Source organism: Primulina eburnea, chromosome 4 (genome assembly GCF_022965805.1).
Source record: "Primulina eburnea isolate SZY01 chromosome 4, ASM2296580v1, whole genome shotgun sequence".
NCBI lineage: Eukaryota > Viridiplantae > Streptophyta > Magnoliopsida > Lamiales > Gesneriaceae > Primulina > Primulina eburnea.
This window is the reverse complement of record NC_133104.1, coordinates 43,520,172-43,537,736: the sequence shown is the minus strand read 5'-3', so window position 1 is coordinate 43,537,736 and position 17,565 is coordinate 43,520,172. Positions and strand designations below refer to the sequence as shown.

At 35.3% G+C, this 17,565-nt stretch overlaps 3 protein-coding genes across 5 annotated transcripts; 2 read left to right on the top strand and 1 right to left on the bottom strand.

Moving 5' to 3' along the window:
* The first annotated feature begins 638 nt into the window (after window positions 1–638).
* Window positions 639–4,537, top strand: LOC140829326 (probable LRR receptor-like serine/threonine-protein kinase At1g74360). The gene is made up of 2 exons (XM_073192430.1): window positions 639–976; window positions 1,239–4,537. The coding sequence occupies exons 1-2, from the start codon at window positions 904–906 to the stop codon at window positions 4,415–4,417; spliced, it is 3,252 nt and encodes a 1,083-aa protein (XP_073048531.1). The 5' UTR covers window positions 639–903; the 3' UTR covers window positions 4,418–4,537.
* Window positions 4,538–4,832: 295 nt separating this feature from the next.
* LOC140829324 (histone deacetylase 5-like) lies at window positions 4,833–11,074 on the bottom strand. 3 transcript variants are annotated; one of them, XM_073192426.1, is made up of 14 exons: window positions 10,714–11,074; window positions 9,818–10,049; window positions 9,100–9,246; window positions 8,864–8,976; window positions 8,335–8,546; window positions 7,517–7,581; window positions 7,119–7,289; window positions 6,872–6,958; window positions 6,506–6,629; window positions 6,314–6,435; window positions 5,961–6,154; window positions 5,590–5,719; window positions 5,375–5,439; window positions 4,833–5,216 (listed from the first exon to the last, which is right to left on the bottom strand). In XM_073192426.1, the coding sequence occupies exons 1-14, from the start codon at window positions 10,908–10,910 to the stop codon at window positions 5,051–5,053; spliced, it is 2,025 nt and encodes a 674-aa protein (XP_073048527.1). In that variant the 5' UTR covers window positions 10,911–11,074; the 3' UTR covers window positions 4,833–5,050. The 3 variants fall into 3 exon arrangements, with proteins under 3 accessions (XP_073048527.1, XP_073048528.1, XP_073048529.1); XM_073192427.1 differs by having other exon boundaries at window positions 9,818–10,019; window positions 10,714–11,073; XM_073192428.1 differs by having other exon boundaries at window positions 9,818–9,915; window positions 10,714–11,056.
* Window positions 11,075–12,236: 1,162 nt separating this feature from the next.
* On the top strand, window positions 12,237–16,884 carry LOC140829323 (RHOMBOID-like protein 12, mitochondrial). The gene is made up of 8 exons (XM_073192425.1): window positions 12,237–12,846; window positions 14,232–14,352; window positions 14,439–14,558; window positions 14,781–14,891; window positions 15,353–15,397; window positions 16,150–16,254; window positions 16,339–16,380; window positions 16,635–16,884. Exons 1-8 carry the CDS (start codon window positions 12,509–12,511, stop codon window positions 16,731–16,733), a joined length of 981 nt encoding a protein of 326 aa, XP_073048526.1. The 5' UTR covers window positions 12,237–12,508; the 3' UTR covers window positions 16,734–16,884.
* Window positions 16,885–17,565: the final 681 nt, after the last annotated feature.

Sequence of the window (17,565 nt, the reverse complement as noted above, 5' to 3'; positions counted from 1 at the left end):
TCATTATGCCTTTAGTCCATTAATTAAATTTAAAAAATAAATTATTTTCATTTTTATTTATTATGTTTGTGGAATTTAATGACTTTTGCATTTAATTTTGGTCCATGAATTTGCTATACTCTTGTTTACACATGTTTTTAATGATTTTTACACATATGATGCAAATTTTAAAAAGTTACTATCATTTTTTGTTCAGCAAAATAAATTTATTAATTTTATGTCTTCAGCCCTTTTAAAAGAACTTTAATTGCAACCTTTAAAATACCATCATGCAGCCCATATATATATATATATATATATCGATATATATATATATATATATATATATATATATATATATATATATATCGATAGTTATATGAATATAAAAAATTAAAATGATCCCACCACATATTTGTATGACAAAAAAAAAAAAAGTAGACAAAATTTCTCCGAAGTTCTTAATTGTTTCCCTTTAATTTGAAGGAAATGTTTTATTTCAAATTTAGCCTAGAAGAACACGGAAACCTGGTCTACTTGGGCGGCCTCCGTGTTTTGGTATTTCCCCGAGGCTGCGAAATCGAAAGCACTCTTTGTCGTCTAACACAAAAATAAGGATAATCAACATTGTACAACACATTAGTCCATATTTGTCTAAACTTGCGACTCCATTCAATTATTTTGTTTCGTAGACTTTGATTCCAATCAAAAAGTGCTGCTAAGAAACAAAATAACTCGTGTGCATGCAACTGGTCTACGTTACTTTTCCACACGATATCATACATAGATTTGACTGGCCTAAAACCCGTTGTTTTTCGTAATTTTAAGTTTATTCTTGGTTAATTATATTGCCTCGTGCATGAAATCCCAGTAACTTTGCTGAAGAATCCCAGTTGGAGAAAGGAACCAGACCGAGTTTAATTTATGATGTCAGAAGAAGAAAACGTTCATTTTCTGTTTCATTTGGCTTTTCTGTGTTTGTTGATTCTCATTGGAGGTACTTGTCACTTTTTCTGAATATTAAACTTCTTTATGGGATTCAACCGTAAATTTTCGCAGAGAATGTAGGATGAGCAATTGAAGGTGTTAAAACTTACATTTATAGGGTACTTGCGTGTGATCGGCAACTTTTGGCGATGAGTTTTTGTAATTTCCAGTTCTGATTCTGCATGAAAACTATTTTTTCCTTTCAATTTTTGTGGGTTTTTCAAGGATAATCATTTGGGCTAAAACTTTTTTGTTCTGTCTGAAAATCACAGGAAAACTCGTTCTTGGAGATTCACTAGAGACAGATAAGCAAGTTCTGTTACAGCTCAGATCATTTCTGGAGCAAGAAAATCCAGTCATTGCAAATCAAGGGAAATACAGGAAATGGAATCCAAAAGATTCATCACCCTGCATTTGGCCAGGAATTTCTTGCAATGAAACCATGAATCGTGTGGTTGGCATCGACCTTTTCCGAAGCCGTATTAATGGAGAAGTCTTTAATAACTTCTCTGCTTTAACCAAACTAATGTATCTCGATTTATCAGGAAACACAATAGGCGGGGCCATACCCGAAGATTTAGGCCAGTGTGAGAATCTCAGGTTTTTGAATTTGTCACATAACATCATTGGTGGGGAGCTAAACTTGACTGGACTTAGTAATTTGGAGGTTCTTGATCTGTCCATTAATAGAATTGAGGTTGATATTATGCTAACTGTACCAAGAAATTGCCAAAATTTGATAGTTGCAAATGTTTCTAGTAATAATATCACAGGTGACGTGAAGGCAATATTTGAAAAGTGTCAGAATTTGAAGTTTCTTGACTTAAGTATAAATAATTTGGAGGGAGATATACCGCCTGGATTTGATCGTATTGAAGAGTTTTCACTGGCAAAAAACAGATTTTCAGGCCGAATTCCCGCTTTCATTTTCACCAAGAATTGCAGCATTCGAGTCTTGGATTTCTCTGAAAATGGGTTTTATGGAGAATTTCCTGCAGAAATTTCAAACTGCAAGAATTTGGAGGTGTTAACTTTATGGGGGAACAAGTTTAATGGGCAAATTCCGAAAGAAATAGGGTCATTGCACAATCTGAAAGCACTTTACTTGGGTAATAACGACTTTTCGAGAGATATACCGGAAACTTTAATCGACCTAAGAAACTTGGAGTTTCTTGATTTAAGCAGAAACAGATTTGGACGAGATATACAAAAGATATTTGGGAAATTGACTCAAGTGAAATTTCTCCTGTTGCATTATAATTCATACACCGGAGGAATATACTCTTCTGGGATTCTTAATCTGTCCCAAATTGCTAGATTGGACTTGAGTTTCAACAATTTCTCAGGGTCATTGCCAGTTGGAATTTCTCAAATGGCAAGTTTAAAGTTCTTGATTCTCGCACATAATCAGTTCACTGGAAATATACCATTCGAGTATGGAAATCTTACAGGACTTCAAGCTCTTGATCTTTCCTACAACAAGTTAAACGGCTCAATCCCTCCGAGTTTAGGAAATTTAAACTCCCTTCTGTGGCTGATGCTTGCCAACAATTCATTAACCGGCGAAATCCCGCAAGAAATAGGTAACTGTGGAAGCTTGTTATGGCTAAATCTTGCAGATAACCAACTTTCAGGCCGGATTCCACCTCAGTTGACAAGAATTGGCATGAATGTGACACCTACTTTTCTGTTCAATAGGCAAAATGATGATCAGATCGCTGCTGGCTCGGGTGAATGCATCGCTATGAAGAGGTGGATTCCCGCAGATTATCCTCCTTTTAGCTTCGTATACAAACTTCTTACAAGAAAAAGTTGTAGAGACCTTTGGGATAAGCTGTTAAAAGGGTATGGCCTATTTTCAATCTGCTTGCCAGGTTCCAAGATTCGGGCTACTCAGATATCGGGTTATATCCAGCTCAGTGGCAATCAGTTATCTGGTGAAATCCCAGCTGAGATTGGAAATATGGTCAATTTCAGTGTGCTGAATCTTGGATTCAATCAATTCAGTGGAAAACTTCCATCAGAGATTGAACACTTGCCTCTAGTAGTCCTCAATGTTTCAAGAAATGCCTTCTCTGGAGAAATTCCCTGGCAGATTGGCAACATCAAGTGTTTACAGGACCTGGATTTTTCGTATAACAATTTCTCGGGTGAATTTCCTGCTAGCTTCAGCAATTTGAGTGATTTGAACCGGTTTAACTTATCCTACAACCCACATATAGCTGGTTTTATACCATATACAGGTCAACTTGCAACTTTTGATAAATGGTCGTTTCGTGGTGATCCTCTTTTACATCTCCCGTCATTCATTGAAAATGCCACTACTCAAACATCAGAAAGCGCCAAGGTAAGAGATAAGAAGAATAGAGGTCAAAGTTCATTTTTGACGGCTTTTGCTCTTACTCTTACTTTTTTAGTTTGTGCATCACTTATGGTTTGCAGCCTTGTGAGAAGCTCAATTAACAAATCAAAATATCTGTCTCGTGATTCAAATGATCAAACTGAATTCGCGAGCTCAAGTTCATCTTCACAATCAAACATGGTAAAAGTTATCCAACTGGATAAAAGGGCATTCACACATTATGACATCTTGAAGGCTACTCAAGGCTTTTCAAATGACAGAATCATTGGTAGAGGGGGATCTGGAGTCGTTTATCGAGGAAAATTACCTGATGGCAGGGAAGTAGCAATAAAGAAACTAAGAACTGATGGTCTGGAAGGTGAAAAAGAATTTAGAGCTGAAATGGAGCTGTTGAGTGGAAACGGATTCGGTTGGCCACATCCAAATCTTGTCACACTATACGGTTGGTGCCTAAATGGGATGGAGAAATTACTTGTCTACGAGTACATGGAAGGGGGTAGTCTCGAAAATCTCATAGCAGATCGTGTAAGCCTCAACTGGAGGGGTCGTATCGATGTAGCACTTGATGTAGCACGAGCATTAGTCTTTCTACACCACGAGTGTTACCCTAGTGTACTTCATAGAGATGTTAAAGCTAGTAATGTGCTTCTTGATAAGAAAGGAAAGGCTTGTGTCACGGATTTTGGGCTAGCACGAGTGGTGGATGCTGGAGGTACTCATGTGAGCACAATGGTGGCAGGAACTGTAGGATATGTTGCACCTGAATATGGGCAGACATGGCAAGCAACGACAAAAGGTGACGTTTATAGCTATGGAGTTCTGGTAATGGAGCTAGCAACTGGAAGACAGGCCATTGATGGTGGCGAAGAGAGTTTGATTGAATGGGCTAACAGGGTTGTGGGAGAAGAAAAAAACGTATTTAAGTTGATATCAGGGCTTGAAGAAGGAGCAGAAGAGATGAGTGAATTGCTCAAAATTGGGCTACGGTGCACTGCCGAGAGTCCTCATTCAAGGCCTAGTATGAAGGAAGTCTCAGCTATGTTATTCAAGATTTCTTGTAGACAGTTGCCAGATGTAAGTTTAGGATAGCAGATGTGCAACTCATTTTTTTCACCACACATATATAAAGACACTGTATAGGGATTATTTACCAGATTCTTTATGTAATTAAATATACATTATCAAGTTATTGAAGAAAATATCCATTTAGATCTCAACTAGCAAATTTTACGAAAGAGGAGGAACAGTCGCAACCATCAATCAGTCTCTGGTTTCTTTATTGATTGTAACAGTTCTTTTATGTTTCATGTTATTTAGGAATGAATTTTTAGCCGCACTTTCCATAATAGAGTCCAACGCTGTATTTGGATCAATGGGATAAAGAAGCTAGGAAATCCATTCATAAATGCTTTATAAGTAGTAAAACGTAGAGCAGTAAATGTAAATTTAATTGGGCACAGCATTCATTTTGAGACAGAAACCTTCCATTCCAAATACGCCAAGCTACCATAACTTCAAATCCAACATCAATATACAGGATAAGTTACACAATCCAAAATGTTACTGCCAAAGCAGCAGTGACAGAAAATGGCCTAATTCAGGGAAAAAATGCATTTTGGCCAAAATCAATGTCCATCCTATATATGATGGCACTTCAAATATTGACAAAAACTAACAAAATAGGCAAGAATAAAAATTTAACCAGTTAGGCACTAAATGAAATCACAATGCTCTGGTGGATGCTTCCTTTATGTATGCCAGGGCTTCCTCTTCTGTGAGTTGATTTCCTTCTACCATTCCTTTTACCAACGTAGTTGTGTACTCTTTGCTAGGTGGATTGATGGGAAACACACCGGATATGAAATTATCAACATCTGAAAGCATGCACCTGAATTCAGAACCATACGATAGATGTAAGAAATGAACTGCAATAGTTCAAGTTAGTGATAACATATAAAATATAAAGATGAACTGCAATAGTTCAAGTTAGTGATAACATATAAAATATAAAAATGCACAGAAGATATTAAAGGTACAAATACTAACGTCATTGTCAGAATTGGAACGTCGTTCTCCTTTCCCAAGTAGACGACATTATGGTACCAGCCTCTCTGAGTCAAAGAGTATGAAATATTGATGGTGTAAGCAAATATGTTTGTGGACGGCATGCATATAAAAGTCTAAGAAAATAGTTTGGAATGAATGTACGTATAAATTTTGACCTAGTTACCTAGGTGACCTACAGGCACTAAACCACATACCTGAACAAACTCCACCGAAATGCACTTCTCGGTTTCTATAGTTTGCAAAGAAGTAAAATCAAATAAGGGCCGACCCATGTCGTAGCTGGAAATATTTTCCTGGTATAACACATCATTAAACTGTTCAAGCCTGCAAAAAATCCAAAAACCGCAGATGATTTGCTCATTAGAATTTAATTTCAGTCTCTTAAAGCTGGAATGCAAAACATCATTAGGCTGCAGCATCAAGTACTTAAATGCACTCTATCACATGCGTTTGCAGATTGCAGTTGAAGATTGTAAGTGATAAGGACTAGCAAGTTGTAAAAATCTCTTGGAAGGTTTGACGATATCAATATAAGATGGTTTAACATGTAAGTGGAAATACATACGTTATTTTGTACAGACATGTGTAAGTTTTCTCCTGAAAATTACTTCTCGGATGAAGAAAAGCAACACCTCCGGGACCCCATGTAGCAGTATAATCACGGCCAAAGAATAATCGATGAGGGAAAGTTTTCCACATAATCTCTTTGAACGGGCTTCTGTCAATTGCACCGACACACTGTTTTCGCATTCCTTCTGTCTGGAAATCAAGCACAAAATGTGAAACAAACTATGAAAAACGAATTCAACCTATGAGAAGCTCCATTAAAGATACAATGATGAGTCTAATAACACAAGCAAGACATTTTTAGTTCTAAAAGAAGGGACTGCTCAAAACAAGTGGAGCAGCGCACTCTACCTGTCCACCCTCGATATAGCAGCGAAACCTTGACACATTCATGTTTGATCCGTAGGCAGCATACCAAACGTCTATTTTTGAAAGTTCTGATCTCCAAGAAGGCATAGTAACAGCTTCTTCATCTACATACAGTAAATTTCATCTACATAAGCAACCTTTTTTACATGGAAAACATATTTACATGTTTACTACCTTGACCATCTTCATTTACTTTAAGGTTCAAAAAAGGTTGTACAACATCCTTCACAAAATTAAGTTCTGCCGTAACAGTGCGCGGACTCTTCTCATGCTCAACGTCAGAATCAGAGCTTGAGATCTGCAAAATTTAGTACATTAGAAGACGACTCTATGATGATGATAGCAGAGGATCAAAGTAAAAGTTTATGGTTCATGATTGAAGAATGTCAATGATAATGACAAAAAAGGGAGAAAAATTAAACAAGTTAACATAGGCTAACACGTAGAGAAATTTTTACTTAATGCATCAGTTGAGTAAGATGCTGCAACAGCAGAATGTTTAAAAGAAATCATCAACATTGAAGGTAAAGAAAGTCTTACCTCAATAAAAGATGTTCTCCTGCTTATCACCGTATCAGTCAAATTTGCAGCAAGGGTTGACCAATATTCACTTAATTCCTGACGTACCTGAGATAAAATGAAATTTGTTGAGCTTCACCTTTAAAAAATCATGAAGCCCGAGCTTAAAAAGAAAAAAAAACAATAATGATATAGCATCAAAAGTTTTAAAAATAAAACATTCATAACCAATAAATACTTTTTGAAAAAAATCTCAACAAACACTTACTGCCTGTATCACACGCCAAGTAGACTCAAGTGGATAAGCCTCCACGGACCCAGTTATAGGCTTGTGTTGTAGCAATACTTCGACACAAGCTTGGGCTGAATTTGCCAATGAATTCAGATTATATCCTCCTTCAAGTGCCATGACTATTTTCCCTCCCGCAAACTCCATCAACTACAGAAGGCATCTCAAAAAATACTAAACAATCCTTTTAAAGTAAATAACTAATCATTTTAATATTAGGTTACATTTATATGAAACAACATTCAGGGGAAACTGAGAAAAAGAAAACAACGGACCTCATATCCAGAGGTGGTAATATTCAGAAAGTAGACTAAACAGAAAGAGCGTGAAAAAACTATTTATTGATTAATTCAGATGACAACTGTTCAAGTGCTGACCTTGTCAAGCATGATCGAGTATCCATACGGACTAACTCGGCAGCCCCCAAGAGGATCACCTATGGCTGTACAATCACCATTACAAGAACAAAATCATGAAACTGCCAATATTTATAAAATATCCCACATCATATCGAGGAACTCTGATGTAAAAAGTGAGCAAGAAAAGAATCCAACTCTGGTCAGGTGGCATGAGCTGCATGAACAAAAGAAATGCGAGCAAGAACCAATGTAACCTATCCATATACACATTTAACCAAAGCTTAACAGAACTCGAGCTTAGACCAAGTGTAGCTTCATATTTCAAATACATCAGTATGAGTCACCATATTCACTTAAAAACAGTAAAGGGAGAGAAAACTTTTGGTCCTTTAAGTTTTCTATGTGCAATAGAGATAATGTTAAATTGTCGTACCTCACAGTGAAAAACAACTGAAGACTAATTTTCCAACCACAAAGTTTAAAAAGTAGCTTCATCCATGCGTAAGGTTGAATTTCACATTTGTGCGGTACACTTTTACTAAGTTAGCGAGAAATATGAACTTCAATTATCTAAAATAAAAGAATTTGACTTGTAAAAAGTAAAAAGTAACAATAATCACATCCCAAGCCCCTTTTGTTCAAATTCAAAAGCAAAATTCCAAGAACATTGTATACTTCGTTTATGTTGTAAAATCAAAGATACATTCAAGCTGATAAATCTGATAATATCAATTTATTCAGCATTATGTTTCAAAACATGAAAGCAGCGCGGAAAAGAGGAGTAAGAAGTGTTACAAGAGATCATCAAATGAATGAGAGTCAATTTTTCAGTTAACCTGCATCAAAACCAGCTGAGATAATTATCATTTCGGGATTGAACTCCTTGGCAACAGGAATCAATATATGATCCCAAACAGCGAGATAGTCGGCATCTCCACACCTCCCATTCTCCCATGGAACATTAATGTTGTATCCAGAACCTGGTCCTTCTCCAATCATGAAATACGACCCATCATCATTCGCTGGATAGAAACTTCCGAATTCATGCCTAATTGAGACAAGAATTCAAATAATATCACCATTACGAGAAACAACATTAAGCAATAATAAATGTCCATCTCTGACTGGCTGAGTATATTGGTCCAATAAGAAAATGCATGTCAGTGTATTGCCAAGAGTGAAGATCAACAATTTAGATTAGGGCTCTTGATAGGACAAGCCAATAACTGTCATTTTTTGTGAAATATAACTAATTAGATGATAATGAAAAAGTAAGTATCAGCGCAGCATATGGTATGTCATTTCCACATCTATGCTTTTGACAACAACTACAAAAATTGATTTTGAAAATTTTAGAATACAAACCTATGTACAGAGAAGAAAAGCACTCGAGGATCATTGTAGAACATCTTTTGAGTTCCATTTCCATGGTGTACATCCCAATCAACAATCAGAATTTTGCTGATACCGAACTCCGGCTACAGTATTTAATGAATGACTCAAATGAGTTGAATCTAACTGATAAAAAGTATAGGAAGCATTAAGTTCTCAAAAAATCCACAAATACAAAATAAACCATTAAAAGCTAAACCAGGTCTCACTTTGTCATTCAACAGATAACTTGTAGCAACAGCGACATTGTTGTAAAGACAAAATCCCATTGGTTCAGTTTTTTCTGCATGATGTCCAGGAGGCCTAACAATAGCAAATCCAGAATCCAATTCCCCTCTAGCAACTTTCTCTGCGACCTAGGGAGCATAAAAGGTACAGAAAGTTTTCGTGTAATCAGAGATGCACATCTCGACAAAGCAATAACTGACAATTATCTATATATAATGAAACTGCATAACCCACTTAGGTATTTATATATTTTTTATGACAAATGATATTCATTAATGAAAATAAAGGTGTAAATTTGGAAATTTAGAGGACAAGATGTCCACCCAAACTCTTGATATTTACAAACACAAAGCTTGCATCTAATCCCAAAGTTAGCTTCTTAGAAACAGCGGAACGGCATTACAGGGAGAAAAAAAAGGAAAGAAAAAATCAAACAACTGAACCCAAGTTGATAAAGAAGTTAAAGATTCTGCTTCAGATAGTTTACAGGAACTTGAGTGCAAAACCCGGATTTGATGCATTATAAAATTTCAAACATCGTAGACTGTAACATAATTGAAGGTCCAAATCTACTGACAACTGATTTGTCCTTTCTCACATATGTTAGATACATTCTCTTGCCTCATTTGAACAATGTATGAGCTACACAATCAAAGAATCTTGGATTATTTCTTCTAAGATCAATCCCAAGATACATACCTCTATAACAGAACCGGCAGCAAGGCAAGCAGCCTCCGATGAGCCATCATTGAAATAAATGGAGTTAAATTTTGCGGCCATTCTTTTTCTCCTTGAGCCTGAGTATTTAGAACTAACATTTTTGATGAACTCAATGTGACTTTTGGCGTGAACCAAAGCTAAAGAGTTATCGTCAACTTCCTTTGCTTCCAAAACTACACATCTGGAAGCAGCAAGCATTGATATAACCGTTCTTTATTGAAAACAGAAATATTGACTTCCATGTCGAGGCCAAACATAGCTTCGCTAAAAATCAAAAAACAAATTCTTCCAAAATATAGCAATTTTACATCTTTAATAAAGTAGATGACCAAATTTAGAGCAGCAAAATAAAATCAAAATTAAAGCATTCTTCTTTTTGGCCCATTTTGCTTTCAAATTTTTGAATTTCAGACTGCCTATAGAAAAGGTGAAAAGGGAGTGGGTGGGGTAAGAATTTAGAAGAACGAGAAAGGCTAAATGAGGAGAAAAATATATGACACGAACTGATTTGATTTTAGCAGCCACATCTTCACTAAGCAGAAACAAAGATCGAAAGAAAAAAAAAACAGCAATGAACATTATGTTTCAAACAACAGAATATCTGTTGCATCACAAAGAAGCATCTAATTCACAGCACAAAAAACACTCTACTTTGGAGAAATACTCAAGAATCAATTTCCAGAAAATGTCATAAATCACTCTTTCAATCCCATTCGAATCAGCCGTCAACCACCCAAAAAAACAAAAAAAAAATCCAAAAACCAAAAAACATAGGTCTCAAATTCGTACAAACCATCTCACAGTCTCATATGCGAAACTTGATCACCCAGAAACATGCAAAAAAATATCTAAAACAAACGGGTTACAAAAATCACCTTTGACAAATTTCAGAGGAATTGAGCTTGTCCCAAATGACACGAATGCGATTCGGGTTTTCCGGATGGTAATCATCATCTGGGTTCTCGTGTTTGCACATTCTGTCATCGTAGAGAAGCCCCACGCGCCGTCGTATTGGAGGGTCATCGGTGTTTCTTCCGTTCAAACTACTCTCAGTCCCAGAGTTCGACTCCATTTTCTCTCAGTTTCGCGCTTCACTGGAATGCTGAGAGTTTTCAAGATTGAATTTTGAAACCGAAAAGTGTATACGGGAGAGAGGAGAGTGAGATTGATGATACTCAAATCTCATGCCAATACTTTGGAAAATGAAGTGATTTTGTAGACGAAATGACGAAATTGAATGGACATAGCACATATAACAAGAAGCCAATAAATAATATTTTGTTTGAAAAGTAATAATAATAAAAAGAAGAAGAAGATAATATGCGAATTTAGAATTATAGAATTTTGGCTAATATATATTTCACGCGTTATTAAAATTTTAAAAGTTATATATTTTAATCACGTGTGAAATCTATTAGCCAAAATTTTAGAATTATATATATAATATTTCGAGTTTTAATGTTTTATATTTATATTCTAGTTTTTTTAAATTATTATTTCAACAATTAAAAGATAGCTATTTCTAAGTAAAGAAAAGATTTAATAAATCGGGGCACTGTGACTAGGTTTTCTATTACGGCAAAAAATTGTGTGAGACGGTCTCATGGATTGTATTTGTGAGACGGATCTCTTATTTGGGTCACTCATGAAAAAATATTACTTTTTAGAGTGAGTCTCATGTGAGACCGTCTCACGAATCATAATTTGTGAGACGGGTCAATCATACCTATATTCACAATAAAAAGTAATACTCTTAGCATAAAAAATAATATATTTTCATGGGTGATCCAAATAAGAGATCCGTCTCACAAATACGACCCGTGAAACCGTCTCACGCATGTTTTTGCCTACTTTTATGCTAAGAGTATTACTTTTTATTGTGAATATGGGTAGGGTTGACCCGTCTCACAGATTATGATCCGTGAGACGATCTCACATGAGACACACTCTCTATCTAGTCTCTAAGCCCGAAAATTTCAACAAAATAATTAAAATGATTATTTATACAAAAAAATCGTAGGTATAAATTTTTTTTAATTATTTTTCTAATTGAAAAAATCGTAGTAACTCATTTTCATACAAAAATAATATTTCAAATAAACTGAGATAAACTCAAACTCCAGTCTAAAAATTTCAAGTTTATATATTTATTATGACTATTTTAGCACATGTTCAGAATCAAGTTTAAATGTATTTTATATTTGTATCATAAAGAAAGAAAAAAAAACTGATTTTCTAATAATTGAGGTGATTCAAATGCTGTAATATTTCTATTTTACAGTCGCAAAGTTCTATTTTGCTTAGAATTTATTTAAAAATAAAATTAACTATCAAAATCGATTTTTTAAAAAAATATTTATTAATTATTATTATTAAATTAGATTATGATAGCATATATACGTTCAAGAGAAAATGCTCATTGAAAGGGGGAAGACAAGATTGGGAAACCGTTTTGCATCTCTTGCAGGCTGCAGCCGCCGGGTTACATCCGATCTCCTGAAGGCTGCAGCTAAAATTCTACAAACAAATCAGAAAAACGTAAAAAAGAAAAGAAGCAGCTTAAAGTGGAGACGAGTGTCATATTCCCTACCCAACAAGAAACGCATCCCGGTGTACAATATATTTGATCAAGAAATTTGGAAGTCATAATCTCAATCAACTAATCGAAAAATGCAGAGGCAACTCTGTCACAAGCTTCTTTCTAAAATCTCCAGAAATGCCAGCAGCGACTCAATTTCCCAAAATCCCTTCATTTCATACACATTGAAAAGCAACACTAACCCATCTTTGTACCAGAAGTCATTTTCTCGGTCTCATTCATGGAAACTACCCAATCTCAATGGAGTAACAGGGGGGATTCGAAATGGGTTTTTATCAAGCTCAGTTCTTTCTAGGAGGATTTTCTCAAGAACCCATTTGAAGGGGCAAAGCAAAGGTCTTGTCAATGGTACGGTTTGGATTCAACCGAGAAGATATTTTCATTCCTTTGATTCCCAGTACCGCGGCTGGTAATATTCCTTGCACTATCTTTACTTCAACTTGGCATATATGTGCGTTCGTTGGTTCTTTGTTCTTTCCTTTCTTTATCTTTTTGATCGATTATTACAAAAGCAAATGTGCTGACATGCTGTTTCCCATCTCGATGTCTTAACATGTTTCCAGAGTTCCCAATAATGTGAGCATAAATGGAAAATGAATATGTGGTGGTATATACATATTGTTCATGATCAATTTTTGAAGAAAAGAAACGAATTCGTGATTTTTGTTGGTGGTTCACTAATTTGTGGTGGTGACAAGCCCAACTCTCACGAAGTTAGCCACTAAAAAACTGATTTCCTTTATGAAACTAATCATTAAGCTGTAAATCTTCTTTCCACCTTCATTCCTAGCAAAATTAGATCGTTGTTTTATTGTGAGTTGGATGGCAGAGATTCGTTTCAAGTTTATTTGACTCGAAAAGAATATTTTGCAGAATGTGGTCTATTTATTGAATGCTATTAGTGAATGGGTTAACATAGACTCCCTTCTTCCACTGCTTATTTTTTAAATCGGTTCATTACCAACCTATGTGATCTTTAATTCTATGGATGGGATCTTCTACAGTTGCCTTTGTGAGGCCATTTTTATAAAATATTATATTCCCCAGTGGGGACATGGAGAACTTCTCTTCAATGGTTATTGACGTGGTTTACCCAAAACTTGTTGTAGAATAGCATACTCCATTCGCTGTCCCATGTTCATCCCATGATCACATAATACATATTCCGAATTTTTGGATACATGAATGTCTTGGATTTTGAAAATAATAATTTGTTTTCTGTGAAGGAGTATATAAATGTGGTATATCTGGTTATTGAACCTTAGGTTCTAGTATAAATTTAAGATATCAACGTAAAAGACAGAATTCCGGGGCTTGATGCTTCCTGAACTGGTGCTTGTTCTTGAATATGTGACTTTTTACTTCAATTATGTATTTATTATCAATTTATAGTTGATCTGATTCACCTCGCATGACATCGAATGTTAATATTGGATTTGAGAGTAGGCATGTGTATCTAATGATGTCCTGAAGCACAAACTGTCTGATTGAAAGAAGATTGCAGAGTTACCAAAACACCATTTTTGCTTTCTGACCAAAAAACTATGCCGTTTCTTGCTCTTTCTTTTAGTATTTAACCAAAGGTTTTCTTTTAAACAAATCCCTGGAGCATCTTCTCCCAAAAACTTTTTTTTATTACTTGATTTTTTAAGCTTTGAAGTGAATTATTCATGGTAATCCATGAAGTTTCGCTATGAAAAACATCTGAGCTCACTTCATTCATTGAGAATTCACGCTTTGTAAAGTGAGAGAATTATTGATGTAAGAAAATTGTGCTGCTATATATTTTTTTAGGAAATCAGTTTTTAGAAGGCTCACAACTGATGGAGTTGTGATAGGCTTGATCATAACAAACGTCGCTGTTTTTATGTTATGGAGAATTGCAAGCCCTCAATTTATGTTGAAGAATTTCATGGTGAGCCTTTATAAACATGAATTTTACAGAAAGTCATGTAGCACTTGAGACAAATATATTAGTACCTGCCTTGTTTTTTGGTTCAGATATCAGTTGATAATTTTGCAAGTGGCCGATTGCACACATTGGTAACCTCAGCATTCAGTCATAGCGACATGTGGCATCTCATTTCCAATATGGTTGGCCTCTACTTCTTTGGATCGAGTGTAAGATCATCTGGTCTCTTTACATTTCTTTCAACTCTTTACTTATATATCCCTCTGATGTCTGTACATTTGGCATACAGAATTTGGCGGAACATTTCGATAAAGAAGTAGTTAGGATCCATTTATTTATATATGCTTGATTACATAGTCAGGTTTATTATATTAGCACCTGTTAATATCTGATTGTGTAAAGAACTGTTGTAATTTTTCCATTTTGCCCAGATTGGAAGAACTTTTGGACCTGAATATTTGATGAAGTTGTATCTCTCTGGAACACTTGCTGGCTCTGTCTTTTATTTGGTATACCATGCCTTTGTAGCTCCGTTATACCAGGTGAAATATTCTGACCCACTTGGAAAATGAAGAATGCCTCAAAGCTGCATTTTTAAAATTCAATCCTTTCGTAACTGCAGATTAATGTCAAAGGTTGTTTCTTCCGTTTCTTTCTCGAGTCTCGTTATCGGAACGAATAATGGCAGTCTAATGCTTTGCTTGTATTTTCCTCATGTCCTTTCTATTTTAAACTGCAATGCTATGGTTGTGTTACACAATTTGTTTGTGTAGTTGTAACTTTTCTTCTTTCTTTCTAAATATCTGCCCAATGTGATCATAAAACCAACGTATGTCCATTCTTTACTAGCTCTTTGGCATTTCGTTGATTATTGTGGAATACACTGTATCAACTGTTGTATCATACTAAGAACATGATATTTATACATAGGGAATGAAACTTCAATAAACCATGTTTTATTACTTTCTGGGTATTGATTATCATTTCTTACTTTGCTGTGCAGAGAAGCCAAATGCCAGGTATAGACCCTTCAAAAGTTCCAGGAATGGTAAGCATCACCAAGTCAAATTTCTTGGTTTTTTCCTACCCCCTTGTAGTTTAAAATGTATCTATTTATGTAGTAACGCTGACCATATATGTTGTCAATGAAGAACGATCTCAGGTGAACACAGAGCACTTATCAATGAAATTCTAGCTTGCTAACTTCACCTTGGCCCTGCCTTTTAACTATTGTTTTTAACTAGATTTGGTTCTTTTGATTATTAACCAAAGGAAAATAGCAAATCTCATTCAAGTGTGTGATATTTCCCTCATGGGCAAAGATCCTTTTCCAAAAACAAATTGCTTAGTGAAGTTATACCCCCCAAAGACTTGTCAATATAGCACTTTACCCATTCAAGGAGGGCATGTGTTGCCTCCTAGAAGTTCATCAAATGCAGCACCGTTTATGATGACATGGGGTGGGAGATTTATGAACCTTCTTCCCATTTAAAGCTTGGAAGAGCTCCAGAAAGATGTTTGAGGGGCCATCTATGAACCTTCCCATTACAGTATTCATTTCATATGCCAAATGCATTACCATCGGCTATTTATAGTTGAAGGAGAGACTTTTATTCGCTATTCGTATTATAATTCAAGGATGACATCCACCAGAAAGGAGCTATTTTTTTATTCTTTCCCTTAGAAATGCTTGAACTTCCAACTTTTTTTCTATTTTCAGCTAGTTTTTCATGACTTGACAGCGTCATATATTCTTTTGTGTGTGTGTGTGTGTTCTGATGATTCTGCCAATGCTTTTAGGGCGCTAGTGGTGCAGTAAACGCGATAATGCTGCTTGATATTTTTCTCTATCCGACAAAGACATTATATATTGATTTCATAATACCTGTTCCAGCTGTTTTACTAGTAAGTTTCACATGTCTATTTTCTGCACAAGTAATAGTAATAGCCGTATAAAGCAAATTGTTTGATTCCCTTCACTCTTTATAGGGAATTTTTCTCATCGGCAACGATATGTTGAGAATATTAGAGGTATGTTCCATCGAATCTTTTATGGAAATGGCGAAATGCTTGATGGTGTTTCGACTTTGCATTCTATGTTCTTTCAATAAAGCTCATAACTACTGATGACCACAGTTTGAAAGTTCTAGATTATTCCAACTCTTCGTCAACTAGTTGACCTATATGTTCTTTTTATTTCAGTCGCAAAATCTCACTCGTCATTTGAGTTATTTTAATATTACTTGTTAGAAATGAGTAGTTCATGCCATCTCTAACATTTTCAGGGGGATCGCCAAATCTCAGGATCTGCCCATTTAGGTGGGGCTACGGTGGCGGCCATAGCATGGGCTCGTAATAGGAGGGGACGTTTCGGACGCTTTTAAGTTGGCACCTCATTTTTCATTCATTGAATTAGTCGCCTTTGAGCTTTCCTTCGGTTGACGTTTCTACCTTTCTTTTTGGACTAGTGGATTTATGTGAACTTGAAAATTTTACAACTTTTAGTCTATTTGAAAGACTATGTGATATTGATCATCTGAAACCCTTCTTTTGATACAAGTTATACAACTGAATATCTAATTTAGCTTTCACATTTTGACACAAGTACTGGATATATCTGGTTATCTTGGTCGGTGGTCTCTTTTTACTATTTAAATTTCCACACCATAAATTCAAACATACAATAATTACGTTTCGCTTGAAAGGTGAATGCTAGAAAAAGGTCTCACAATGACTGAAGCACATAACTGCCAACCCAAACTGAACTCTATGTAATTCGACTGAAATGCATGAAGATTTGAGTAATACGGCTATCAATTCGTTTGGACAAAACAGTGGATCTAGAAAGAGTGAAAGCAACTAAATTCGTCCGGTCCCATATATACACTATTCTTTTATTATTTAAAGGTTTTTCCAATTTCAAAAAAATTATTGCCACATTTAGCAAAATGTAGATGGAAGGATATTTTTCGTAACAAAATTTTTTTTATAGGATTTTTTGAAATTTATTTATTTTTGAAAATCTAGTAATGCCACGGCAGAAGTTGTTCGTGATTTAGTTTTTGAATTACGAGAACATATTTTAAAATCTTAGAATTTAGAATATTGTGTCATTACTTATTGTATAATATGACAATAGGATTATTTTTTAGAGCTGTGAAAATACGAATTAAAATAATAATCATACTTAAGAAGTTCAAAATCGAATGACGTAAT

What these genes read in the sequence shown, in the direction of transcription:
- LOC140829326 (XM_073192430.1), top strand. Translation starts at nt 904, where the DNA reads ATGATGTCAGAAGAAGAAAACGTTCATTTTCTGTTTCATTTGGCTTTT. An exon ending in TTTGTTGATTCTCATTGGAG is followed by an intron (nt 977 to 1,238) that starts GTACTTGTCACT and finishes TGAAAATCACAG; the next exon opens with GAAAACTCGTTCTTGGAGAT.
- LOC140829324 (XM_073192426.1), bottom strand. Translation starts at nt 10,910, where the DNA reads ATGGAGTCGAACTCTGGGACTGAGAGTAGTTTGAACGGAAGAAACACC. An exon ending in CTGCCGGTTCTGTTATAGAG is followed by an intron (nt 9,247 to 9,817) that starts GTATGTATCTTG and finishes TATGCTCCCTAG; the next exon opens with GTCGCAGAGAAAGTTGCTAG. An exon ending in GCTATATCGAGGGTGGACAG is followed by an intron (nt 6,155 to 6,313) that starts GTAGAGTGCGCT and finishes CTTGATTTCCAG; the next exon opens with ACAGAAGGAATGCGAAAACA.
- LOC140829323 (XM_073192425.1), top strand. Translation starts at nt 12,509, where the DNA reads ATGCAGAGGCAACTCTGTCACAAGCTTCTTTCTAAAATCTCCAGAAAT. An exon ending in TTATGTTGAAGAATTTCATG is followed by an intron (nt 14,353 to 14,438) that starts GTGAGCCTTTAT and finishes TTTTTGGTTCAG; the next exon opens with ATATCAGTTGATAATTTTGC. An exon ending in TTGTAGCTCCGTTATACCAG is followed by an intron (nt 14,892 to 15,352) that starts GTGAAATATTCT and finishes TTTGCTGTGCAG; the next exon opens with AGAAGCCAAATGCCAGGTAT.